Below are 26808 nucleotides of genomic sequence, written 5' to 3' on the forward strand. Positions count from 1 at the left end.
TCGCTCATCAGTCATCATCATCAAACTTTTCGAATCTGAACGATGGACAGAACGACCATTGTAGAGTTCGGACAGTTAACCAGCAAGGAGAGGCGTCGGCTTGAACGCGACGTATATGTCGCGAAGGAGAAGCACATAGCCAAATATTGCGACAAGATGAAAGCGACCCGTTTTGAAGAATCCTGGTTGTCTTTCATGGAAGACCAGCAGCGGGTTCGAGCTATGATTTTAAGGGTGTGCGGACCCGGTGGAGTTGTCGTCGACTATGTACCGGTGGAGCGCTGGATGGATCGTCTGAGTATCGTCCTATCCTGCGAAGAGCTAGCAGAGGTCGAATACCTGGCGAGTCAGCCTTCTGCTACTAGAAGTTTGTTGGATCAAGATCGGTTCCAACGTTTGTGTGCACTTAAGAATGCGGAAGAGGAAAGGCGAGGAAACACTTGGCTTCATCGTCTGCGCAACATGTTACGGGAGCTAGTCGTTCCCCCGGAGAACCGGTGAGTCGATTACGGATGTAGTCCGGATCATGTCACTGATGACGATCGATTGGCAGCAGAGAAGATCCATTCTGCAAGTCCAGCGATCGCCAAGATCTCGACGAACCGTTTTATGGCTTGGTTGGACCTCCTAGTAGGGTCCCTTCACCGTCAGAAGTCGCTTCATTCGCTGAACTCTACGACAGGCCCAATACCCCGGACCCATCTGCAAGGCGCAGGATGTCACATACTTCTGCGAAGCCGTACACAGACCGGACCTATCCACCCGAGCAGACAATGTATCCAAGGCCTGCACCCCTTCAACAGGCTGACGGCCGGATTGAGTACCCTGAGGGCTCGAGCATGTATGCAATTTCCCCTCCGGCCAGTTACGAAGCATCCCGACGGCCACCTCCACTATCCTACAATCATCCACCTTATGCAGGATATCATTTGTCTGGTGGTCAGCCGTATCCTCAGCCGGGCGCGCCGCTGCTTCCACAGCCTCCTGTCCGCCACACAAGATCTTCGGTTCCAGATCCGAGGCTATCACGGTACAATGATCATCCCGGCGCCCAGCAACCGTCTACTCGGCGGCCATCGATAAGCTCAACAAGGGTTCCAAGCTACTCGACTCGCCCGTCTACTAGTAGTCTTGCTACCGCCGCTGTACCAAATCCTCCATCGGTCCAGGGGTTGCCGGCGAATCTCAGTGAGCATTTCGCGAAGATGTCCGTTTACGGCTCCGGCAGTACCTACGATTCCCGGCACTCATATCGCTAGAGCGGGACGTGTATTGGTAAGTCTTCAGGTATGCACAGAACTCTGTTCATCTCCGTGCGCACAAACCTATCGACTCGGTCGACAGCTGATTCACGCGTTTGTGTTCCCAAAACATCCAGAGTCTCTTGGCTTGATGTACTGTATGATCTCTCAATCGATCATTCGCGGACAATCTCTTAGACAGTCGTTGTACCAAAATGTAATGATAGATGACGTACGAACAACTCAGAGGTGCCTCGTACGAGCGAAGCATCTCGGCAGAGCTAGGCCCCTGGCCCATCGGCTGTCCAACTCATTGCTTGATGTCTTGGCTCTCTTCACACCATGTGAGCCCATCATTGCACTGATCTTTCGAGTCCCCAGGCGATCGTATTATAGGTTACGTGATGCCATCAGACCACACATGCTATCAATCTGACTCCAGAATATAGGCTACATGTCATAACGATCGGACTTCTCTTCGCGCTTCAAACCCAACTCTGCAGGACCCCACCGAAACTAGTTTCCCCGTCGCTTCAACCGACTCAAGAACCCGCCCTTCCCGCTCTCTTCTTCCCCATCGCTCCGATCTCCTCCAAGGCCACTCTGGATGCTCCGAGACTTGTACATCTGCAAGCCCGAACCCCCAGAAGGTCTGTTGTTGTAATAAGTCTGTCCCTTGGGCGTTTCTTCTCCAGCGCCACCACCGTTACTTTGCACGCTCGCCGTGCGGGTGATCGCCAAGTCCGGGTTATGATTGGCCGGTCGTTTATAGAAGCTGGGTCCTGGAGCGGTTTCACTGGATTCTGCAGTTCCTTCTGCGAACCTCAGTCCTCGAGACCGGGAAGCTGGAGATACGTCCCTCGATCTCGGGCTGAAGTTGGTGTTGGCATTGCTGAGGTTAGATCTGGATTTGGCGCTCGAGATCGACCCGACAGCAGACCCTTCCCGGCTCGTATCGTTCAAGATCGGTCGTCCCCTCCTCCCACTTCCAGGCGGGGCGAGGTGATTCGGATCGGCGATAGAACCCGATCGACTCTGCCTTCCGCCTTTAACCTCCGTACCACCGGGATGAGCCCCACCAAATACCTGCTGCCTGACCGATTCCCTCCTTCTCCCAACCGGTCTAGAATGGATAAAGATCGTGGACGGTTTGTTCGAGTTCTGCCTGTGGGACCTCTGTGTGGCTGGCAAGTGTGATCCGCTGCCCCGTCGGCTGGCGGTAGCGGGTTGTTCGTCTTCGTCCACATCCTCATACGCGTCCTCATCTTCGTCTTGCTGAGATCGATCATCTCCGTCCGCGGGTCCAGCACGACCGATCGCATTCGCCCTCGCCTGCTCATGCGCCTCCCCCCTCGTCGTCACCTTCGAATCCTCCCTTGCAATATCCCTCGCTTGCTGATGCTGCTGTTCTTTCGCTTCCGCCTTGACCTCTCGATCTTCTTCCTCGTGACGTCGACTGTCCACCCGTCTAGCTTCATGAGCCGCCCGCTTCTGTTCTTTATGCCCCGCACCGGCCAATGCGGCCTCTCGTTTCTTGTTATCCTCTTCCTTTTCTTCTTCTTCTCTCTGGTTCTCTCGACGCGCTTTGGGTCCCATCAGACCCACTGAAAACGATAAGAAGAGGAACGATGTCAGCGTCTTTCGTGCGAGACCTTGTAATGAAGGGAATGGGGACTCACGTCCCAAGGGATCTTCCTGCTCCTCGCCCCCGTTCTTGACCGTACTAGCCGCATGCTCCGCTCCATCATCGACGTGCTCGTGCAACTTGTCGACCTCGTGTCGGCGCAGAGGTTGAGGGTGCCAGAACGTGGACTTTTCGTTGGGCTTTTCCGCGTGGAAATAGTCCTTAATGACCTCGACTTGGACCTTCGGGTATCAATAAGCGGAAGCGTCAGTCGATCCGATCTAAAGGCTCATCTGCACTGCATCAGAACGATCGCTCACCTCATCTTCTCCGTCTTTCAGACGTTCCCGTACGAGATGATTTCCCTCACGGTATTCGGCGAGGATGGGGGTCTCCCTTTCGTCTCGTTGGCTCTGCTCTTCTTCATTCATTACCTGACCCTGCTTTTCGCCATCGTTGCCGGTATATTCACCCCTCTCCATGGCATCCACGTCGGCCCGTTCTCCAGCCTTTTCGTCGTATTGTCGGCTTCCGGCCAAGGTAGTCCCCGAATCGGTCGTATCGGTGGTGGCCATCTCGTTCGACGAGCGACGTTTCTCGGAGAGGCCACCGCCTCGATCGGCGGTCCCGTCGTCGAGACCGGCTCCGTCTTCTCTGTCGTCGTCGTCCCGGTTGACTCTGATCGACTCGCCGGGCTGGATACGACGGGCATGCGATGACCAGGCAGGCTCGTCACCCATCGATTGCCTCGACCAGGTTCGTGAGATCGAGTGGACTCGCTTGGTCAACGAGAAGAAGGGGATCGAAAGTCCGTCTGCGAGCAGGGTGAATGTCAGAATATACACGACGCATATGATAAGCGTCCGTACACGACTTACGACACAGTGTCGACACAAGGACGATGAAGAAGATGATGGGCTGAATGGTCGCGCTCAAGAGCTCTGCCTGACCAATCGGTCCGTCTTCGTGGGGCTCAGGCAACTTGGTCTTGGCCAGCGTGGCGATGAAAACGGCTCCGACTCCCATAGGACCGAACCAACCGGTGAAAGCGGCCTCTCGGAACGTCTTGATGTCGGGAATCCATCGGTAGGCGGCGAGCATGAATGGCAGGCGTCGAAGCAGGAGAATGGCAATGGCCAAAAGGAAGAGCCTCCACACGTTGATCTGCGGCGCGACACAATTTGATCAGCACGTGCAAGGTTACGGACGAGGCGCCTGACTTACGGATGTCGCAGCGTCGTTCCAATCAGAAAACGGAATGACCATCCCGATATAGATGAAACAAGCACAGTTGAACAGCAAATCGATGACGTTGGAAAACATGCTATCCTCGGTGGCCTTGTTGAAGAATCCGCTGCGAGAGTGTTTCGGCGTGGTCAGGCGATAGGTCGTGATCAAGAGCGAAACGTTGCACTTACTCCCAGGCGAAAGCGCTTCCACAAGCAAACGCAGCGAGCAAGTCGTCACTTCCCAGTAGAGTACAAACACCTAGCCATCCAGCATAATCAGATTTTCCGATCTCATCACTGCGCCTGTTCAACCAGACCCGACTCACCGATGGTCAGGATGGCCAAACTGACGTATTGAGCGACGAAACTCTGCCTATCGATCAACCCCTTGCGTTCGGAAAACTTCATGACCTTGCGGACGGTGAACCCGATCAACGTCCCGATGGTGATTCCGAGAGCGACCTCGTACAGCCAGGTGATGTAGAACCACTCTCCGACGGCGTGCCGGTCGTCGTTGTCGATGATCAAGTAGAGCGCCAGGTCTGCGGATACAGCAAGATCAGCTTACGTCCACCAGAATCCAGCAAAACACGACGCAGACGCACAGAGGAAAGGAAACGCGGCCCCATCGTTCGACCCAGACTCGGCCTGCAACAAGTGTCGAATATGCGCCGGCACGTGCTTGTCGGCAAACTTTCCTCCGACTACCGCCTGCGCCAAGATGGGATCTGTCGGGGTGAGGCAAGCGGCGATGGCCAGGGCGGAGAGGAATTCGATCTTCGGGAAAATGGCCCAGACGAACAGCGCCGAGACGAGCCAGCCCCACTGCGCGACACGGGTCGTTGCGTTATATTGTCAGTGACGGTAATTCCAGACAAGCTGTGAGATGAGCCACTCACGACCATTCCAGGTCCGATTAGCATGGCCAGAGATTTCCAATGCTTCTTCAAATACGTCTGCCATCGTCCCCAAAACCCGTCAGTCAACTCAACGCCATCCACCTTGAATTGACTACGGAACAGACGACCGCGGGCTCACCTTCGGCAACTCGACCCCGATGGCAAAGACGCCGATGGCGAGGACGACCCGAGTCACCTCGAGCGTGATCTCGTTGACCTTTTCATTGTTCTGTTCGTGTCCGCCTCCCCAGGCATGGGGGTTGACCAGGTCGATCGCGTAAGGTCCTGTGAGGGCGGGTTCGTCGTGATGTTGGAAAGAAGCGCAGAAAGAAGGAAGAGCGAAAGGTGAAGACCGAAGGATCAGTCCCACACCCAATGAGTTGAACTGTAGCGCTTGTGCATGGACTCACCGATAGCGATTCCGACGACGGTCGAGATAACAGCCTCACCGACATATAACCGTTCTTTGATGAACAGGGAGAATAGTCCGAACTGTTGACACGTTCACCATTGCGATATCGCGATAGCGACCGAGCGAAGCAGAGTAACGAGGAAATTGAGGTTGTTGATCGTGGTCGAAATTTCAATCGCACAATTTCGTTTGTTCGATTCATGAAATGTTGTGTGTTTTTCAGAGTTGGCCGCAATGAAAGTATCGTGTGAGAGGAAATATGATCAGCCTTCTATCAGTGTATTCCTGCTTCGATCTCAATCTCAAACCCAAACTCAATCCCGATGCGTTTCTCTCAGCGTTCGCCTTAAACTCGATCTCGATGCTTCGTCCGATCTCGATAATTCGATGACCATCTCGATCATTATCCATTCCCCAAGAGCCGATTTTAAAGAACACTCTCATCTCATCCGTCAACTTCACCGTCTACCTCCCACCAACTCGACCGGTTCGTCTCGTCTCCTCCACCACACCGAGAACCGTCTTTAAATCCCGGTCGTCTTGCCCCTATAGTATCCATTGTCATCATCATTGCCGCATGTTTCCACCACCACACGATCGCGATCGAGGCGACTAGAGCATAGCACAGCAGAGTTGAACATTTTCCGGCTTGCTTGCTCGCTTGTTTGCTTCAATTTGCTTCTGTTTGCTTGCGTCTGCTGGCTTGCTCGCTTGTTTGCTTGCTCCTGCTTGCTTGCGTCCTTGCTTGCGAAGGTTGCTTGCGTCCTTGCTTGCGAAAGTGACTTCTTTGCTTCCTTGACAAGGCAAGACTCTTTCTCATCCAGCTCGTGGAGATGCGATGACGATGACGAAGATCGCCAGAGCAAAAAGGATGATACGAGAGTAGGTTTCGAGTCGAGTCGAGCGGAGTTGAGTCTTAGAAAAGATAGACAAGATGGAGGAAAAGAGGGAGCGAGGAGTAGAAGAAAGAACGAAGACCACGAACCACATGCGAGCAAGAAAAAGAGAAAAAGAAAGACAGGAAGGAGACTCACGATAACGACAAACCCCCCTAAGAACGCATAGACCAGATGAGGTGCGTTGACCTCGAACGGGTGAAAGGCCATCCCTTTTTATTCTCTCTGTTTGTTCTCTCTTTGATGCGCTTTATTCTCGCCTTCAACTTTCGACTCAGAGGTTTGGTTGTCGTCCTCTTCTTCTTCTTCTTGAACAAGCTATCCTGCTTGACTTTAGTTTGCTTGACTTTGCTTTGCTCTATAGCTATCGCTAGCGCTATCGCGAAGATATGATATGATACGCTATGATGTCTCTTCTCGTAACCCTCGGTGTTGACCTCGGTCTCGACCTTGTCGTTTTGGCGTGGCGTGAACTAATAGAGTAGCTCGAGTAGCTCGAGTAGCGAGTAGCAGTAGAAAGTGTAGAGTGGACCGTGACCGTGATGCTCGGGACGATTACTGATAGCTGATAGCTGATGGTCCGATGGCTGAGATGTTGTTGTTGACGTTGATGTCGATGTTGACGGGGTCGGGTAGCGAGTAGTATATAGTAGTATAGCGGGTCGAGCACTGTAGGTAGTTTGTAAAAGAGATCGTCCCGGGTTAGAATAATGCTGTTGCGAGTGTGGGTTTCCGAATCGATGATGAAGTTGACAAGTGAGCTAGCTAGATAGGTAGCACGTAGTACTTGTATCGCTATGAGCTATGAACGTGGTCGTGAATCTAGCTTTAGGCTGTCGTGAGAGGCGTCCGAATCAAAAGACGATGGCGATGGTTGATATCGTATACCGTACGGTAACTCGGTGGGTTCCAGGTCGGAGGGATGATGTTCGCTCTTCCTCCTCCTGCGCCTAACTTTGTATCGTCGTCGTAGCTGACCAGGTGGTGGTGTTGTCGTTGGATGATGGAGGGATGAAGGGAGATGTCCTTTGACCTCGATCGAGTTGGTCGAGGTTTCAGCAACCAAATCGTTTGTGATTTCACACTCGATGAAGATATCGAGAAGACAAAACCCACTCCTAGCTTGATCCCTTGCCTCCGTCGTGATCCACTTGGAATCGTCAGCCAAAACATGCAAGGACAAGGGGGAGGCGAACCGCGGGCAGGGATGAGATTCCTTCTATAATTAGGTCCCACGCATGCCGTCACCACAGCACATGAGACTGCGGAGCAGGGGAATGACGGCATGGTGACGTTACCCTCTGCCAAGAGCAATGTCTTGGCGTGTCTCTGTTCGGCAGGATCATGGGCATCAAGATTAGGTAAATGTCCGCTGGGCTGAGGATGGTCGGAAATGGCCGAGCCGGACCGGTATTTGCCGTGATGGCCGATGGTGTGCTCGTGCGTGATCACGGTGACGGTGATGGGGCATCAAAGGGGTTCCGAGATGAATTCGTCTGACGACCTCGATCGACTTGTCAACCAGCAACCAGATTGTAAGATCTGATATCGTCCTCGTCAACCAGCAACCAGACCAGCGAGACCGCTTCTCACCTGATCTTCCTGAGCACGACGATTGAGCATCATGTGGTCGACCCGCACACACATACCCGTACCCATCTCGTCCGTCCTCCGGCGTTCGACGCAATCGCCATTATTGGGAAGACCACCTCGATTACCACAACAATCACAATCACGATCACAACTATACCAACACCAACACCAACACTTCTCATTTACCAGGAACCTTACCTCACGGGCACGGGTCTCTCCCGATGCGTCTTTTTTCGCTTCTAATTCTGGGCCTATCGACAAGCTCGACAAGGCGGCCTCAAGGTCGAAAGGTCTTCTTGCACTCGCCGTAGCTTTGGTGATCGGAACGACAATGACCGCCACAGCCTATAGCTATACTACCACCACAATCTCTATACCTCCTGTTAATGTTGTGTATGCGGATACGGACTCCACCGCAGTAGGCCACTATTCCGATGCCAGTACTTCCACCTCAAAAACTTCCACCTCCGAGACCTCTGAACTTTCAAAGGACGATCAATACCCAGACGCACACCGATACGCCTCCCCTTCAACCCGCCTCAAAGCCATCGCCGACCTCCGCCTCCTCTTCCCTTCCCACCCAAACCCCACAACCGGCACAATAGAATCACAACTCAGCGTTAATAAAGACGAACTCCTCTCACACGCCCAAGCCGGTGGGACGCACCACCACCCCCACACCCCGGACGTCGTAGTCTACGTGGAGTCGACGGAAGATGTGCAGAAGTGTGTGAGGTGGGCGGGGGAGTGGGGGGTTCCGGTCGTTCCTTATTCTGGTGAGTTTGAGTCTTTTTGGACGAGGTGTGGTTCTGGTGAATTTTTTTCGGATGGAGGGGGGTGATTTGGGGGGTTTGAGGGGGTTTGGTGAGACGGGGTCTGGGGTTGAGGTGGGGGGTTGCGTGGTACGGGATCTGCGTCTCGGGTACAGAAAGAGTGAAGCTGAAGATGTTGGAGGACGTGCGAAGACGAGGACGTACGAGGATGCGCCAGGACGGGTGACGATGATTCGAGGATGGGTTTGCGCATGCCATGCGACATGTCGAGGATCAGGATGTGAATGGGCGAAGAGCGAAAGATCGGAAAAACGAAAATGGCCGGGGAATGGCGTTGATGCGTGTTTCTCAGGATGAATGTGATCGAGGTCGAGAAACCAGGGCAAGGATGAGGATCAAGTGATAACAAAGATGTGGGGTGGAGGCGCCAAGCGAAGAGACCGAGATGAGGACTCCCAACATCCAAGATCCGAGCTGGACGATGTTAGTCACGATGAGGAGGAGGAGCTCGACTTCCGGCTTTTGGGCTTGGAAGCGACTTTGACGTTGATTTCGATCGCCTCGAGGTTGATCTCGAAGACGACGATTTAAAAAATCGGATGTTCGCCGAACTGCAGCGAAGCCGGACTAAGAAGCGGATGACTGATTCGACTTTGTTTATGTTTCTTTTTCGTTCCTCCTTGCTTTCCCATCTGGCTGGGTGGAACTCGCCGACCGGTCGCTGGGATGCGAATGCGCCTGGAATTACTACACCCGACATGCTTCGACCGTTGTTGGCATCCACGACGTCTTCGACATCTTCGACTTCTTCTACATTCTCGGCATTCGTGGACTTCTTCGATGGGATGGTGGGATAAATCGAATGCGTCCCTGGAATCAACCACACACGATGAAATGTAAAATGGCGTCATACATGTCTCCTCCGATAATCGACCGCACCCCCTTGGCTGCGCACGATCACGTACATCGTCGCAATCGTAATCGTAAACGAACGGAAACACGACAATCGCTCCGCCCTGTCGCGACACTTGATTTATACTGGCCTACCTGACGTTCTCGGAAATATACCTCTCATACGACGCCTCGGCCGATACTTTTCTGTCGAAACCGATATTTATCCTCCCACGAAATCGAATTCAATCCGGTCGAACCGAATCTGGACCTCTCGGGATCCATCGGAACGGATTGATACGACCTTGGTGCAAATGTTGCTGTCAACGAAACTTCGGACGCGGGTGGCGATATCTATACCTACGGGATCTTAATCCGGATTTCGAAACCTTCAGGCGGCACATCGCTGGAGGGACACATCACCGCGCCGTATGGAGGGTTGTGTATCGATCTGAGCCGGATGGACAAGATCTTGGAGTTGAACCGTGAGTGGAGCGCTCGAAGCCTATTTCCGGTCCCCCCAACTTTTGCCTGTTCTCCGGTCCGCGTGGGGAATCTGCGCCACGACTCTTCGAGGGGAAACCCCAACTCAAACCGTTTACTGGGAATCCGGAGGCCACGCCATATCCCATCATACGACGATTCACCCGGCCCTGTTCAACTGTCGTCTTTCGAGCGAAAGAGAAAAGCCGATGCTGAAATTCCACTCTTCCCGTTGTTATTTGTCCTAATCTGTGGTATCGTCGGGGATTACCGGGTCTTTGACGGAAATGCGCTATTCTGCTCCGATCTGGATTTGGGTCTCCTGGACGACTTGAACTCGACCGGCACGATGCGGTATCATTATCCGCGCTGGATCCTGCCTGTCTTGGTCTTCTTCAACTCCTTTCCTCCTCTTACGAACTTGCCTCTCGCCGCGAAAACTTGACAATGGCCCCGCTCCCCAACTCCACCGGTCCACAGTCGAAGACTCGGACATGGTCGTACAATCCGGTGTACCCTGGGAAGAGATCAATTCGCACCTCGCCTCCCTGTCTCATCCGCTCTTTTTCCCCCTGGACCCGGGCCCGGGGGCGACGATAGGAGGGATGATCGGGACGGGGTGTAGTGGAACGAACGCTTGTCGGTATGGAACGGCCAGGGGGGAGTGGGTGCTGAATGTGGTGAGTCTGCGCGCGCTTGACGACAAATTGGTGGTTTAGGCACATTGGGAATGGGCTGACGGGTGGGATCTGGGTTCTGGGAAGACGGCGGTCTTGGCAGACGGGGAGGTCATCAAAACACGTCAACGAGCGCGGTAGGTCCTCCTCCCACCTTTGCGATTCATCGTAGATTTCCCCGCAGATCCTGTCGCTCATGACACGATGGTCTACCTGGAATCATGGTTATATAGCAAATCGTCGGCCGGGTTCGACCTGACCAAGATGTTCGTCGGCGCCGAAGGGACTTTGGGAATCATTACCGAAGGTCAGTTGCGCTTATTCATTTCGCTGCTTCCGATCCGCATCCAGTAACGACATCATGGCTCGCACGATACTCCCCCGAAGGCTTACTGCTGAAGAACGATCCGCGCTGACGAGAACTTGATCCACTCGCAGCCACCATTCGACTAGCGCCGCTTCTACCCACGACGGTGGCCATCGCCGGCTTCCCTAGCGTCGAACACGCCGTCAAGGCCGTCGGAGAGGTGATCAACTCAGGTGTACCTATCCGTGAGTCGCTTGGGCTGGGCACAAAAAGTACCAGAGTCCCGGAGAGGACAGCTACTGACTTCCCGGCTGATATGGTCAATCGCCGAAATCAGAATGCGTCGAGCTGTGTGACACACTCACGATGAAGGCACTTCGGGATCACGGTGTGAGTCAAAGCGCCATCTGGAAACATTCGTGCCATGCGCTCAAGGCAACGACCCCGTCGCAGGGCCTGACACTGGAACTCCCGCACCAAGACTCAATCTTTTTCAAGTTTCAAGGCAACCCGCAAGCGATGAAAGAAGCTCAGGAACTCACCAAGGCCATCGCAAAGAAACACGGCGGCGGGGAGATGATCTTTGCCAAAGACGAAGAGGAAAGCAAGGAGTTGTGGTCGATCAGGAAGAATGCGCATTGGAGCATGTTGGCGCTCGTCGAGGGTGGACAGGCGTATTCGACCGGTGAGTCGCGGAGATATCGAAACTGTTTGATCTCGGTGCAGCCAGCGCTGTGTGTGAAGGATCTTGGTAATCTTACTTTCCATTCTATAGACGTCTGCGTGCCGGTCTCCAAGTTGCCACAACTGTGTGCGGAGACGCAAGCCGACCTAAAAGCGAACGGGATCGTCGGTCCGCTCCTGGGGTGCGTCTCAGCCCCTCTTCTCTTTTGCTCCTCGCTACAGCCCCAATCTTGACCTGAAAAACTAAAACCCCATTTCCTTCAATTTAATTCTGCTATACTATCGTCGCGGGTAGACACGTCGGCGACGGAAACTTTCACTGCGGCCTGATCTTCCTCCCGCAAGACTTTAAGAAGGTGGACGAGGCTGCCCATCGGATGGTCGATAGGGCCATCGCGCTGGGTGGGACTTGTACAGGTGAGAGAATCGAGCCGTTTCCTTTTTTTTTTTCTTTTTTTTTTTGAGGCGCTGGGCAGGACGTGATACGAGAAGTAAGAATGACGGGATATGAAGGCTGATTGGATGGTGGGACTTTTGTTTGGTGCTGGTCGCAACTTAGGTGAACATGGAGTTGGGGTCGGGAAAAAGGTAAGCGAATTTCCCTCCCAGCCTTATCACAAACATCACTATCTTCCATTGTCCTGACGATCCTGCTTCTGTATCCCATCTACTTACTACCTATCTGCCACCTACCTACTACCTATCTACTACCTATCCACTACCTATCTACTCCCTATCTACTACCTACCTACTACTCGTCTACTACCTGTCTAACACGACGAACAGGGCTACTTGCGGCGCGAACTCGGAGACGGGACGGTCGAGGTGATGAAACGCTTGAAGAGGGCTATGGATCCGAAGGGGATCTTGAACCCAGGTACGTCAAGTCTTCGCTTATAGTGTACTAGGTGTTTGGGGGTTTCTTTTCCACAGAGAGAAAGAGAGGAAACAAGAGAGAGGAAATGAGAGAGAGAGTTCGAGGAGAGCTGATTGATTGGATTTGTTTTGTCGATGGCTAGGGAAACTGTACCCCGATTAGATCGAAATCAAGGACGGATGGTCGCTCATGCAGAGACAATACAAGCTACAAGGTAGCGAACCGGACAGGGGATTCTATTCGGCGGACACTGAGATTATTGGGAAATAGGGCGTGGAGTGAAAATGATGTGATGCTATTCTCGAGAAGATGTAGCGCGGTCATCTTAAGCGATTTATGATCTGAAGAGGAAATTGTCGTTGAGATCAGTTGAAGAGTCGATGTGATGCAGCGGTCATGCGCCGAGCTTGATGGTGGGTCCGTAAAACCGACTCCATGCGGCTGTCACGGAAACGTTTCAGACAAGTTTGATAGAGAGAAAAGGAGGTCAGCTCAAGGTGCATAAGACGATAGCAATCAATCTCATCGATACAACTAGGTTTGCGTACTTTTGAGCTCAGACTCTTCGTCGACGCGCGCGCGAGTGATTTGGGTTTTCTCGAGACTTTCGAGGGTGTGGATGGACGTTCAAGTTCATGTCAATCAAGTCGATCGACCACATTCAAACATCCCCAACGACGACTATATCTACCACACTCATCCACTCATACAACCATGCCGCCTATCTCACTCTCATCACTCCGCCTCGCCCTCCCTCGAACACCCGTATCGACAGCCCGAACCCTCCCCTTCCAAACCCGAACCCTAGCTTCCATCGCCGACTATGATCACAACCAAGACCAAGATCCTTCCAAGACCTCCACCCTGCCCAAGGCAGTCAGGGAAAGACGAGCCAAGTTCCCTCAGTCCGGTACCATCCAATCGAAATTTACCCCGGCACAGGAGATCCGGTTCCAGACTCTGAGGGCTGAAGGGAAGTTGGGAGGAGACTTGGATGAAGAGGGGGCGAGGAGGGCGTTTTTGGAGGAACATGATCTGTGGAGGAGTAGGGTTAGGGGGTATCGGCAAGTGAAAGAACTCCCTGCGGACATGGAGAACTTGGACATCGACGAGGGGATGGAGAGTCTTTCTTCCCCTTCAGGGGGCAAGATGACACGGTTCACCACCCCCCACGCTCAACCCCCCGCAGAAACCCTAATCGGCCAACGGATCTACCTCCCCAACATCCAGATCCGTCTTATGCGTAACCACACCCCCCCTGGGCAGCCTTACGACCCTTACACAGCTACCTTCCGCCTTCCCCCTTCGATGACGAAGAATGATCTGAGGTCTTACTTGTTGGCGGTTTATGGGCTGCATGTGACGTTCATCAGGACGGACCAGTATATCGCTCCCGTAGCTAGGGTAGGGACGGATTTCCAACAACGCCGGATCAAAGGGTCTCAGAAGAATTATAAACGCGCCGTCGTAGGCCTTCATGAACCGTTCCACTACCCGGACGATACCACCGAGCTGGACTCGCTTCTTTCTCAACCCGCTCCTTCCCCTCTTACCCACCCCGAACTCCCTTCCGCGGAGCTGGAAGCGTTAAAAGAGGAAGTGGAAACCAGACGAGTTAAGGCGAAAGAGGGGAAAGAGAGGAGGGAGAAATGGTTGAACGAGGTTTATATGGTCGAAGCGCAAAAGAAGGGACGGAAGAGGAGTTTGATGAAGATGGCGAAGGGGTGGAGGTGGAGGGCGCAGACGCATGATAATAAGGTGAGTTGGAGTTTTTGTAATGTGACGGACCCGGCTCGGGACGTTTTTTGGGAGTTTGAAAGACCGATGATATTGACATTGTTTTGGGACGTTTGCAGGGCAACATCGTCAGGGAGATCATGAAGCGACGAGCCGAGCGGGAAGGAGCGATCGCCGCCGCCGCCCAGGCCGTCTAGATGGGGCTGTAGATGGGGACGCAGCACTTTTTATACATCATGAACAGGCTCCTGAGAAATCGATCCTTGGGCGGGGGAGTTGGTATATGTATTCACGATATATGACATGGAGATGAAGACGGAACGATGAACAAAGGGGGAGATATCTAGATACACCACATTACATTACACCCATTCAGGTTGTGCAGAAACGGCGCAAACGAGGGCGAAACCGTGCCTAGGCCTTGGAACGAAGTCGATAAGCAGAGACCTTGTCCCAATCGACCCGGGTCCTCGTAATCGGCAGCGCACGTCGAAGCCTGTCCGAAGGACACCTCACGAATCAGTCCTGCTTTTCTGCGTTTCAAATCTTGTCGATGCGAGACGAGGGGCGACTCACGACCTAAACTCCTTGTCCCCGAATTGCTGGTTCGTCTCGGCGAGCTTGAGTTGGTACTCGGCTTCCAGCTTGGCGATCCCGTTGACGATCTTCCCTGCTCGGCCGGATTCGGCGGGTGGGAGAGGGAGGTCGAAGGATTGGGTGGTAGATAGTTGGACCTGCCGATTCAAGGGGGAGGTCATAAAGGTTTTAGGGCAAGATTCATGTTTTCTGAAGCGAGAGATGACTCACGTTCCCGGCCTCGAAGTAATGCACGTCGACGAAAACCTCGCCGTGCAGCTTGTCCGCTTTGGTATCGACCGTCCAAGTCGAACGCCATCGGCCCGTCCTAAAACAGGAGCGGGAAAACTTCTCAGTTGAGATCCGGCAAGGTTGTGAAAAACAGAACGTGGAGAGAGGCGGCTCACCAGAAATTGTTAGTGTTGTACTTGTTGCTAACGATACAGATTGTGTACCTCGGCTCTTCTTCTTCTTCTTGCGCTTCTTGTACGGGCTCTTCCGCCGCTTCGCCCTTAGTCTCCACCTCCTGTCCAGGGTTCTCGTTCTCGGTCTTGGTGTCTTCACCCTCACTGACAACAGCCGGCTTCTCCGACTCCAACCCAGCTACCCCTCCTACAGGTACCTCAGCGACAAGGGCTTCTTTGACCGTCTCCACCGTCTCAGAGACGGCGGCTACGGCGGAGTTTGCTGCGGCGAGGATACCTGTCTCACTCGTCTCGGTTCCGGTTCCGGTGGAGGCGCTGGGGTCAGCAGCGGGATCGGCAGAAGAGACGGTCGGTTCGGCTGAAGCTGCGTTGGGTGTCCCAGCCTGGGTATCGACACCACTCTCTGCGGCTGGGTCTGGAACAGTGGTCGAATCTTCTTTTTGGACGACCCCCTCGCCAATTTCAGCCTCAGCGGGAAGGTCCGGGTCGCTCTTGTCCTCAACCTGAGTAGCGGCAATCCTCGAGGTTTTGCTGTCATCTTCAACCTCTTTCTGATCCCCCTCCGCTTGTTCCTGCTTCCCGGTCTCCGCACCACCCACAGCTTGAGCTTGATCCTGAACCTGAACTTCCGCCTGAGGTGCTTTTCGAGCGATAGGTCGGGCCGAGCAAAAGACGCTACCCACAGCTTCGGAAGAAGGGTAGTGGGCGGCGATATACTGGGTGAGGGCGGTTTGGAGGTCGGTCCTGCGGTGCGATGCGAGCGACGAGTTATACGGGTATATTGCAGGACGAGGAATGTGATGTGATGTGATGTGATGTGATGGTCAGACCGTATCAATTGGGGTTTAGCTATGGTTTGTCTCGACAGATGATTGGATTGTGATTTGGGATTTGAAGAGGGTGGAGGGGGGGGAGGGGAGGGGGAGCTTACCGGAACGTCTCGAACTCCGGCTTGATCTCATAAGGCAGGAAATCCGTAGCTTTCTAGTCGATCCCCCGATCCCCCCATCATACCCATACCCATACCCAGTAAAAGGTGGAACAAGATCAAATCGATCAGCTCTTCCCATCTAATCTATTGCAGTGCAGTTTGCAGAGACGATCCTGCCACTGCCACTGCTACTGCTACTTTAGGGCAGGACCCTTTTTCCCTTTTTCCCTTTGGCCTCTGGATGGGCCAAGGAGGATGGGCCAAAGAGAAACAAGCAGTGTGGCAGGATAAGGAAAGAGAAGGGGGGGAGGGACGTACGAGCGTGAAATGGTCCAACTTGAACGACCGTCTAGATTGAGGGTCTACGTAACGGTCCTCTTTCCCATCGTCCTCCTCCGTGGTAGAGGTAGAGAGAGCGATTGAGGCGGTGGAGATCAAGGTCTATTCGTGTCGGTAATACCGATTTCCGACAAATGACGTAATGTATGAGCTTGAGTGGCAAGAGAAGCATGTACAGGCCAGAAGGAAGAAAGAAAGAGGACGTACAGGAGAAGAAGAACCGTCCAGCGTAACGCTCTGGAGCTGGGTTTGATGGTATTCCCGGAGTCTGGACAAGACTTTTTGTTTGAACTCGGGGGTGTTGTCGTCGACGATGATCTGGATGGCTACAGGAATATCGTCATCATATCAAGACAAGGTCATCATCAGCATTCACAACTTCGTCAATTGAGGTAGCTCAACCAAGGGGGAGGCAGCGAGGAGACCTGGGGGGGACTTGCCTGCGATAACGTCGTTCACCTGTCCAGGGGGGGATTGGACGATGAGCTTGGTCGCGAGGTCATAGCGCTCTTCGGGGGAGAGCTGGTCGGACATGGTTGCGGCGAATTCGTTAGTTGGTCAGCTTATCAGAGCTGTTTCGATGTAGTAGGAGGAGGTTTGATGTCAGGAAGAGTGAGGTTGAGAGGTGAACATGAACACATGAATATGCTCTCATTGACGCTCGTCTCGGTGGCCGATGTCATCGTCCTCCAACGAGTGATGACGCGGACAAACGGAGACAGACATTCACGACAAATCGATGACGATACGTACAACAACCTCTGACATACAACCACAACCTATCAATCAATTCCCCTCGGCGGCCAGTACAAGGTCCCTCGTCTCCTCCGCAGCTCCCCAACAAGCCTGCCAGCCCGCTCCTCCGTGTCCGTAGTTATAGAACACCTTGACCTTGCACTTCTTCACCTTGCGCGCTTTTAAGCTCTTCCCGTTCTGCCTTTCTTCTGCACTCTGAAACTCGCCATCTACGTCGGCGTCGGTATTGTCTTCGGGATCGATTTCAAGGTCGATATCGACCCCCCGCTCAACCCTAGGCCCACCCTCCCTGGACGGTCTATACCCAACAACCACCTCCTCCACCAACCCCCTTAAGACCTCCATCTTCTCCGCCATAGGAGCAGAGGCGGGGAGAGGGGTGGTAGGGTGACCAAGGAGGAGGAAAGGGTGGATGGTCAGGCAGCGGTGGAGGATATCTTCCGTCGTCGAGGGGTTTGGGGTTGGGTCCCTGTAGATTGTGGATGGATTGATGGTTTCGAGGTTTCGAGGTTTCGATCACATTACAGATCATGACAAAAATAAGGCCGAATAGAGAAGATGAAACACGCCATGTCAGTTTTTTTTCTATACTAATGCTCAATAAGACCTTGCTCGTCCCGGTCTTGCAGGTATGCACGAGACGCGAAAGCAGAAACGCACCATAAGTCGATATCCCGAGTCCCACCCAAAACAACCTCTCCATTGGACCGAGGGATGATATAAGTCCGTTGACCGCCCTCTCCGCCTTCTCTGTCTGTTTGTTCTTCTTTGTTGAGCTCTGCGTTTTCCTCTTTGTTTTCCTCTTCGTTTTCCTCTTTGTTTTCCTCTTTGTTGAGCTCTTTCGTGCTGTCTTGATAAGATCCACGGCTGCCGCCCAGACTCCCGACCTGCCTAGTAAACCCTTCTTTCACCCAAGGAGCCCTGATCCGCACCACCTGTCCGGTCACGGGGAATACTTTTTGTTTTTCCTTTTCGGAGAGACCACGAATACCGTAGAGGTTGTAGGAGGAGGTGGGATGGGTGGGGCCGGAGGAAGCGCCGATGCCAACACATAGGATTAGGTTGGCGATGTTCCCCAGGGCTGAGAGAGGAAGGGTAGGGCGGGCTTTTGGGTTCCCTTCGGAGGAGAAGGTGGTGATCGTGGTGGTGAGATTATCGGTGCCCTCGGGCCCGATAGACTGGTCTTGATCCTCCTCCTGACCTTGCTCGGCGAACCCAAAATCGATCTCCAAAGGCCTCAAACCGACCAACTTCCCCCTCCAAATCTTCCCTCCCAGCTCTAAGATCCGCCGAGTGAGACGTAAGAGGTAAGTCGACGGTGTCATCGTCAAGGAACGGAATGAGACGGAGTGGGTGCTGAAGGGGGGGAGGAGGTGAGGGGGGGTTATTTGGAACTGCGTGCACAGAAAGAGCGATGATGATGATGATGATGATGATGATAATCAGGTTAGGTCAGTAATGTTTGATTGGCGCTCTGGGTTAGGGTGAAGACGGTAGAGGGACTGGGGCAGGGACTGGGACTTACTTCAGGATACCCTTCCAAGAACTTCAAGTGCTTCTCGTCCCCAGTAAAATACTCGGTCTGGCGTAAGGACATCAGGCCGGTCGCTTGTTCCCCTTCAGAAGAGAGTTCGGATTGCATGATTTCGAACGCTACAACGACCACGTACAAAGAAACCCGAATCGTATCAGCTAGGTTACCTGTGTGCAGGGGTGACAGAGAAACAACGGAATTGCGAGGACACCGAGTACGCATGACATCCACAGTGTTATGTGGTCATCGTAGACAATGGGACTTCACTCACTCCTCCGATCCCACCGAGCTTGACGTTCATCGTCATCCGCAGCGAAACTCAAGTGATGAGCCCCCGCGCACGCACTGGCATATTCGGGGTCTTTAGTTAGGTTCTCGTCGGTCGGGAGGCGGGAGGCGATGATAAAGACCTCTTTGTTAGAGTTAGGGGACTGGGATTCGAGGATGCGGATGGCGGTTGTTAGGCCGATTATGCCGCTGCCGATTATTATGGTTGACATTTTCCTTGAAGCTTGAGGGTATCTCGAAGACCGTAGGTTGTGGTATCACTTACTTTGCAGCGGGGTGAAGAGTAGACCCTATCAGAGATCGAAAGTTGCTATCGAGCTCCCGGTAGTCCAGCTATATATATGTGGTCGTCTTCCAAGTCCCTGCTCGTATCATCCGTCCCGTCGAGTCATCCCGTCTTCCGTCCCGTTCAGAGATCGCCAATCATCCCCGGCTGGTCCATGTGGTCGACGTAGTCTATCTAGTCTATGTCGATGTTGTGTGGTTGTTTGGCGATTCTGTGAATGGTCGAGGTCGTGCTAATTGGCGATTCTTTGGTTGATTGGCGATTCTACTCGATAGAGGATATGCTTCCGGTAATGTCCGGCGCGGAATTAAATTCGGTGTCGGGTCGGGTTTCGGGTTGGTGTTGATGATCTTGGCGACTGAGGTAAGAAGCGCTTGCTTAGGGGATGGGGTTGTTGGGATCTAGAGTTCATGGGATTGGTTTAAGGATGGTGCTGGGCGATGGCGCTCGTCGTCGCTGGACCACAACGGCGTTCCATGATGTTGTTTTGTGACCCCCGGTGAAGCGCGATGTACTCGAGAAGCACATCGAGATCCGGCGGACCCCACCACACAGCTCCAGATTTATCAGATGTTCACGCCACATGGACATTACGTCGATCTATACGTACACAGGCCGGAACGACTATATCGCCTGGTGGCATTCCACAAGTCTCCTGCTCCGCTGGTCCAGATCGCTCGGACCACAAACCAACCGCCACCACCTTTGTTCTGACAGGTCTGGCCCATGAAGACGTTTGCCTTAAGATACAGGATAAATCATTCTACTTCTTTAGACAGAGCTGCAGACGACTTGCGGGATGCTCTGCAAAGAGGCAGAGCGATTCGGCCACATTCCGGAACACGAGTTTCGACACTCTTGTCGTTTCAAACACACATGATGGCTAAGTAGAGGTTCAAACATTCGATCGTTTTGCCTGTGGCAGTCGAGGCGAGTCGTCCTATACAAGCGTATCTACGAAAGTGGTTAATCGCTCAAGATCGGACAAGAGGCGGTATCCCCCAGCAACGTGGCGCATGGTCACATTCAACGGGAGACAGAATAGACAGCGTAATATATGCGAGTCACGCCTTCGTGTCATTCTTTTCTCGTCCGCAGATCCCCCTCCATCATGACTGATGGATAGATTGCCGACATACAAGTGGCACAGTACTGTAACATTGTGGGAGGATTTGATAGAGATGAGAGATGAAAGGTTATGACGTCGAGCAAAGGCGCCGACCATGAGGTTTCTCGCATGGCACAAAAGAATCCGATTGCGCAATCGTTAGGGAAGCCGTAGGTCGATCAGGTGACCACCTGAGAATGACATGGTCGTTCCTTTGTTCATCATTTTGTATATATATAGACGGTGAGAGGATTGAGGCGACAGAGGCGGGGTTGCAGTTGTCCCGCCTTGATTCGTGTCATTGCCTCAAACAGAGAGAGACATCGACGTTTCAGCTGCGCAGACCCCATCCATCACACACATCAGCAATGAACAATTCAAACGAACAGATCGACAGAAGTGCTGAAGAGAATATCGAGCGATGGACTTTGTTTCAGCCGGATCAAACGGGGGGTTCCACTGGGCAATATGATGGTACGGCGTCCTTGGACCCGTTCGCGTACGATGCCTTGACCGGCTATGTCTACGACACGGGGCTGCCGCCAGAAGGTCAGTACGGAGTCGAGGGACAATCTGACCAACGATCGCTGCCGACTGCGTATCCCTCCAACTATCCCGATCAGCGCGAATACGACTTCGATACCTTCCAGTCTGGATCGGGTCCGGCTGGAATTGATCCTGCTCTGTTGCTGCTAGATCATAAATCCGGGCCGATACCTGATCACTCACTGCCCTGTCCTGATGAATCTTCCTGTATTCCCCGGTCATCAGAGCTCCATAGGTTCGCCGAGCCCTCTGGTTCGCCTCCATCGAAGCCCCAAGGAAAGTCTACCTCGGGCGGAAGTGGCGCTTCGCGATCGAAATTGAGGTCAACTCGATTCTTGGTAGAGCGAAAAGATGGGAAAAGCTTCAAGCTTAGTGGGAAGCCGCTAAAAATTGCAACAGTATATAGTCTGACCCAGGTAGGCTCTATCTGCAATTGTAGCCACACCAAGCTTAAGCCGGCTTTCCCAGATATCGAGGCTGGTAAAGCAGCCAGCGTGACAACAAAAAGTGGGACTTGGGTGATTAGAATCGTAGCTTCTTAGTGATTTGATCTATATGTCAGTTTGATTATGGATGACCCTATGATTGTACAAGTTTTGAACATGTGTTCGATGTCTTATTGCCACAAGGACGTTGGTTTAGCGATTGGTATATGGGGACAAGCCATTGACGCATAAAGATATGGCGAGCACGATTGAATGTAATCAATTGGCAATGTTGGATCTGCCGGAGGGGTTGTCATTTGCAAAGGCGTACGATAGTAGTATGCGAGTGATACCCGGAATAGTTACCATCCTGCCAAGTGAACTAAGCCACACCTGTGGGCTAGTGTTTCCCAAATCGCTTCATATCGATGAAAGAATTTGGGGTCGATCGATTTGAAAAGCTGTCCAATCACCTGGAAAGCTGAACCCATATCCCAATAGAAGTTGGCTACCTTAACAGCCTTGACATCTGATATTTGACGGGTATCTCCCATCAGACCTACAAAAGGGGGTCTCTTGCGGATGTAGTGACGCGTCATGTGATGGCTATAAAACTGAATTGATGTCAGACTGACATATCTAGCGAAGTCTTGTACCAATTTGCCCAGACCCCTACATGCAAGGAATCAAAGTCCTCCTTGTCCAATGTCCATGGGTTGTGAATGCAAAGGGTAACGGCTTTCCTTCCCACAAATGTTCTTTGGTATGATTTCCTTATCGAAGATGAGCCAATCAACAGCCCCGTCTATGACCCGCATCAACTTGTTGGATAGCGCTGCATCTGCAAATCCCATATGGGACATCCCGTTCTCAACTTCCAGAATACTTCCCGTCCTTTTTCATCCCTTAGCAACTGATCTACATCAATCTGATCGTTGGTCAACCTTGGGCCCAGTCCTGGATTGCATGATTGCCAGTATCTTTTTGGTCTTTGCCACAGCCTCTTGCTGAAGTCAGTGAGGCAAAACTAACAAAGGTGGTCGAGAAGGTCCACATCGAGCCGCTCGTCTCGCAGCATGCTGGGGATACTCTTGTTGACCAGTTGGCATATCCATATGGGCTGAAGATAGAAGCAGAGGGAAGTTTTCCTACATCACAAACGTGACCTCGAATACACCTTTTCAGCACTCTGATTGCGCAGAATTGATCTCCCAGGAACAGATGGATCGAGGTCACCGAGCACCATCTTAGCCATCAGTGTGCGCCCAGCAGGATTTAGATGGCGATCCCAGTGTTCAATCGCAGTCGCAATCGCTGCAGACTCTGCGCTCCACCTCAGTTCCCTCAGATTTCAGTCTGGGCGTCTTTGATGAACACATAGTCGCAATGTCCGCTCTTTCCGACTATAGGTAACCTCCCGGTCAGGCGATCCGTGCTGTTCAAGACCTCAGCCATCAATCAGCGGACACAAAGAACCCAGCGAGCAAAGCAACAAGAGCCATATCACCGATAGAGACCAGACCTTTCCACAACAAACACTCATTCTGGGGCTGATTCAGTAGTCATTCAGCAGGAGCAGCACTCTGTTCGGGACAGAACCACATGGAAACAGAGGCACAGAGGGCAGAGCCGACCTACCATTTCAAACGCAACGCGTGAAAGACTCTCAGCCGCCTCGCACAGAGCAATATGGTACGATGTGCGGCGGGTCAGCTACGAACCCTTCTGGGATAGAGCCGGGAAACGTGTATGGTCAACAATAGTAGAGGGCTGCTCAGCCCTGGCGGGATTTCTTAACTGCTCTAACAACGAAATTTGGAAGGCTCTGAAAGGTAAAGGAGACAAGAGAGTTACCATTGAGGGAGGGTGGGAAATCCAGAAAATCACCAAATCGAATGCTTCCTTATAAGTTGGGCTTGAAGATATGTCGTTATGGTTTCGACTTGTTGCGGATGTACACGACAATTGGCGAGTGACCAAATAGTTCTCAATGGTTGTGTAATATAGTATATGTATGTCAGAGTGACTGTTTTCTGACGAAGTAAATGATACAACAGGAAGGCGAATGATATAGCTCAATTCGGAATGTGACATAGGAGTCCCTTGGTTGCTGCAGAAATGTTCACTGAGGCTTACGACAGGGTCACACACACACACCAAGGAACCCTATAGATCCTGTAGTCTATCGAGAGCTACCCGTGTTGGAAACGATGCTGCAGGGTCGACGCTCTCTGATCGATTTGATCAATCGAGAAAGGTATACGCATCGATGTCCTTTATTGTTGGTTGAGTGAGTTATGTAGAAGATCCTGCATATGATAGGAAAGCAATGCTGGACGGGATCTGTGTCGACGCCACGCTCGTCGTTGCAAGACGGGGTTGCTGATGCTAATATCCCAGTACACTAATGGTAGTATCGATTGTGGCGTTAAGACTGAGTGGCCTTGTCGAAGCGCGGCAACGATAGGAAAGACACGCGCGAGAGCTTGAGCGATCTTATTTAATTCTTGCACGAGAAGACTGATGAATCTTTTCCCTCCTGTTATGACACATCCCGCCTCCAGATGATTGACCTGCCTGCGGTACTTCCCTTTTCGAGGTAATGTCAAGGGATCTTCGCCATTGTACCCCCTCGCGCAATATGCCTCGGTGTCGACCGGCGCGGAAGAAAATTCGGTCGGGTTTCGGGTTGCACGGTATGGTCAATCGGTAACAACGATAGGTCTCGCAGCGCCAGCGCTCCTTGGGAAATATCATCACAGGTGATACGAAGGGATCTCGAAGTGTATCAAAGCTGAAAGAGCTATGCTGGGTGATTCCCTGCCGAATTCCACAAGAGAGATCTGCCGCTCCGTTCGATGGATAAGGCGGCGGGAGCCTTGTTACGACCGGAGAATATAGCAGCCGTCTTGTCGACGAGTGTTGAACCGCACACAGTTGGGTAGTGAACGTACAGGCGCAGAAAATTATACGAATGAGATCGGTATTCGACAATGCGTGCCTGTCGCTTAGGGGTCCCGCTTTACACTATAGCTGTCATAGGAGGCCATCTAGCTCCGGATTGATAGTGTGATTGCGCGACGAGGATGTCGACTGAAGATCACCCTAATCTTGTGCTCATCCGAAGCTCTCGCCCAGCTCATAATGTTGGTATCGGGGTTGTACAAACAAAGGTGGTAAATGATGCCATCGTTGGGAAGGCCCGAGTGACACTACACTGGACAGCAGCGTTCCTTTGTTTGCCGTGTGATATATATATACCTGGGTCACAGAGGGCAACAAAAAATATATCGTTTGGGGTATAGCCTTGGTGTTTATCACACCTTGCATATTCACCTTCATCAGAAGCATTAGGGAAACAACCATGTACCAATCCCGAGCATGTCTGATTTACATGGATCGATGGATGAAACCTGTCAAGGAGGTCAAACAGGATCGGTAGGCTTCGAGGACGGTCAGAACTGGTATTCTCCTTTGCCTTTTGATGCTGGGTTCCCCTCCATGTCTCTCCCATACGATCCCTCAATGTTGCATACGGTCTATGATGTACCTGATGGCGGGGTCCAGTCTGCTTACGATATCCCTACAGGGATGCGGCATGTAATTGTAGGTCAGGTTGGATCTGCACGTGCGTGCCGATTCATGCAGTCTGATTTGATCATGTCTGTATTCAAACAGGACTGGGTAGCAGAACACAACCCAGGGACAGGTGATCAACCACTGGAATCGTCCTCTTGGAATGAAGGTGCCCCTCATCATGATTTAGGATCCTCTTATGACCCAACATACACGCAGCCAAGTACCGCCTATCCGTCGATTAAACCCCAATCAGCGGACACAGGAGGTACGTACCAACCAGCGGGCACAGGAGGTACGACAAGCCAAGAGAAATTTGCCATTCATACGATGAGAATGGCAGTGAATGGCAAGATGTATAAACATGGCAAGCCATGCTCAGGAAAGACTCGCGAAAAGTTGAGTGAAAAGTTGAGAGGTCGCGTATTCACAGACGCCGAACGCGCACAATTGTCAGCCAACTCTCATAATGCAAAACGATGCAGAGTGAGTCGAGTGGACGGGACCAAGTTCAAGACTGATGAGGGAAACTCCGTTGCTTCAGTGGTATTATCGTCAATCAAGAAAGCAGCTGAATTCTGTAAGCATGATGTCAGCACGGTTCAAAAGGCCCTCAAGGTCAAGACGACGATTGAATGCAAGAAGACGTGGATAATCAAAGTTCTTGGCGAAAGCGAAACATGAAGCCCTCGCGACTTTACTGTAGTTATATGTCAATGATACTGCTATGATGTAGGCCCAGTGTACTTGTAACGCTTCAATCCGTTATAAAATTATAGATGTCAGAGATCTGGACTTGCAGATCAAATAAAGGTAATGAAGTATTGCGGTGGATCCCCATAGAACTGGGTACTGGTGTACCTTGGAAGAGCCACGGGAGATTTGGTGATAGAAAATATGCTGGCATCCCCTTCTGGGCCTTCCAGAATCTGCGCAATCCGATTTGCGACATGATTCGAGACGTCTGCCAAAACAAAACCTGAAGGAACTGGAGACGAACTGGCAGATCTGCGAGCCTTGCTTTCTTGCAAGAGCTGAACTTTTACCGTCGGATGCCAGTACCGGTCTACCAACATGCTACTGTAGTCTGGACTCGAGCTCAACAGCTCCGCCAGGGGTAATGCCGAGTCAGAATGATCATAGTTCCATGTAGGATAATGCTCTTTTTGTATGCGGCTGACAGATTCCCCTTACGGAATGTGTCGTCTTGCTCGTGCTAAATATTCACCAGTCTCCAGATCATACTGAATGGTCAGCCGGATCTCCTACATACCTGTCATTAAAAGCTTCGACGGACATTAACCCGCTAGTAGCTCTTACTCCGTAGTCGCGAGTCAAGCCCCACACGGAAGCTCAGCGCACGACCCCCGGATCGATCATGTAGAAAGTAGGTGCGCGCGCGTGTAATCAAGGATTACCGGGATTATTTCCCTAGGATTACTGGGATTATTTCCCCAGGATTACTGGGGACTGGGGTGATGCTTAGTCAGCATCACCCAAGCTGGGACCTCACCCCGGTGATGAAAATCTCGGACAACTAGATCATCAATATACACCACTTGACTGTTAGATCTCAAGCAATATCTTGAGTTCTAACAGGTCAGTACCTTTGTATTGGTTAATAGCACATGCCAATTGATAAAGCAATATCTTGAGTTCTAACAATCCTTCCGGGAATCATTCATAGCTGATCTC

The 26808-nt window shown here is 52.2% G+C and overlaps 8 protein-coding genes across 8 annotated transcripts; 5 read left to right on the forward strand and 3 right to left on the reverse strand.

The window, feature by feature from the left end:
* Nucleotides 1–42: 42 nt before the first annotated feature.
* On the forward strand, nt 43–1637 carry HD553DRAFT_326313 (uncharacterized protein; the record flags this gene model as incomplete). The annotated part of the gene is made up of 5 exons (XM_046181689.1): nt 43–497; nt 557–1188; nt 1229–1275; nt 1469–1585; nt 1623–1637. 5 exons carry the CDS (start codon nt 43–45, stop codon nt 1635–1637), a joined length of 1266 nt encoding a protein of 421 aa, XP_046033768.1.
* Nucleotides 1617–6807, reverse strand: HD553DRAFT_127620 (putative Na+/H+ exchanger AnNHA1). Its single transcript, XM_046176560.1, has 12 exons — nt 6440–6807; nt 5404–5485; nt 5133–5278; nt 4994–5050; nt 4700–4919; nt 4421–4636; nt 4284–4353; nt 4090–4219; nt 3744–4029; nt 3186–3679; nt 2921–3107; nt 1617–2845 (listed from the first exon to the last, which is right to left on the reverse strand). The coding sequence occupies exons 1-12, from the start codon at nt 6509–6511 to the stop codon at nt 1758–1760; spliced, it is 3048 nt and encodes a 1015-aa protein (XP_046033769.1). The 5' UTR covers nt 6512–6807; the 3' UTR covers nt 1617–1757.
* A 972-nt stretch (nt 6808–7779) lies between these two features.
* HD553DRAFT_318113 (FAD-linked oxidase-like protein) lies at nt 7780–13045 on the forward strand. Its single transcript, XM_046180836.1, has 13 exons — nt 7780–8670; nt 9954–10043; nt 10522–10721; nt 10806–10855; nt 10952–11025; nt 11157–11270; nt 11363–11415; nt 11479–11710; nt 11801–11891; nt 12005–12126; nt 12269–12297; nt 12496–12586; nt 12729–13045. The coding sequence occupies exons 1-13, from the start codon at nt 7926–7928 to the stop codon at nt 12746–12748; spliced, it is 1911 nt and encodes a 636-aa protein (XP_046033770.1). The 5' UTR covers nt 7780–7925; the 3' UTR covers nt 12749–13045.
* A 196-nt stretch (nt 13046–13241) lies between these two features.
* HD553DRAFT_352452 (uncharacterized protein) lies at nt 13242–14605 on the forward strand. The gene is made up of 2 exons (XM_046183699.1): nt 13242–14344; nt 14443–14605. Exons 1-2 carry the CDS (start codon nt 13301–13303, stop codon nt 14518–14520), a joined length of 1122 nt encoding a protein of 373 aa, XP_046033771.1. The 5' UTR covers nt 13242–13300; the 3' UTR covers nt 14521–14605.
* On the reverse strand, nt 14606–17207 carry HD553DRAFT_318116 (F-actin-capping protein subunit alpha). Its single transcript, XM_046180837.1, has 8 exons — nt 17035–17207; nt 16802–16920; nt 16574–16696; nt 16256–16308; nt 15307–16068; nt 15131–15227; nt 14900–15057; nt 14606–14819 (listed from the first exon to the last, which is right to left on the reverse strand). The coding sequence occupies exons 1-8, from the start codon at nt 17126–17128 to the stop codon at nt 14738–14740; spliced, it is 1488 nt and encodes a 495-aa protein (XP_046033772.1). The 5' UTR covers nt 17129–17207; the 3' UTR covers nt 14606–14737.
* Nucleotides 17208–17220: 13 nt separating this feature from the next.
* On the reverse strand, nt 17221–19655 carry HD553DRAFT_318120 (uncharacterized protein). The gene is made up of 4 exons (XM_046180838.1): nt 19156–19655; nt 18876–19003; nt 18011–18744; nt 17221–17819 (listed from the first exon to the last, which is right to left on the reverse strand). The coding sequence occupies exons 1-4, from the start codon at nt 19382–19384 to the stop codon at nt 17381–17383; spliced, it is 1530 nt and encodes a 509-aa protein (XP_046033773.1). The 5' UTR covers nt 19385–19655; the 3' UTR covers nt 17221–17380.
* A 1279-nt stretch (nt 19656–20934) lies between these two features.
* Nucleotides 20935–21789, forward strand: HD553DRAFT_326317 (uncharacterized protein; the record flags this gene model as incomplete). Its single annotated transcript, XM_046181690.1, has 3 exons — nt 20935–21434; nt 21552–21653; nt 21675–21789. The coding sequence occupies 3 exons, from the start codon at nt 20935–20937 to the stop codon at nt 21787–21789; spliced, it is 717 nt and encodes a 238-aa protein (XP_046033774.1).
* Nucleotides 21790–24918: 3129 nt separating this feature from the next.
* On the forward strand, nt 24919–26096 carry HD553DRAFT_326318 (uncharacterized protein; the record flags this gene model as incomplete). Its single annotated transcript, XM_046181691.1, has 5 exons — nt 24919–25143; nt 25216–25381; nt 25496–25599; nt 25658–25693; nt 25893–26096. The coding sequence occupies 5 exons, from the start codon at nt 24919–24921 to the stop codon at nt 26094–26096; spliced, it is 735 nt and encodes a 244-aa protein (XP_046033775.1).
* Between the last annotated feature and the right edge of the window lie 712 nt (nt 26097–26808).

The sequence above is a fragment of the Filobasidium floriforme genome, assembly GCF_021052385.1.
Source record: "Filobasidium floriforme strain CBS 6241 chromosome Unknown HD553scaffold_23, whole genome shotgun sequence".
NCBI lineage: Eukaryota > Fungi > Basidiomycota > Tremellomycetes > Filobasidiales > Filobasidiaceae > Filobasidium > Filobasidium floriforme.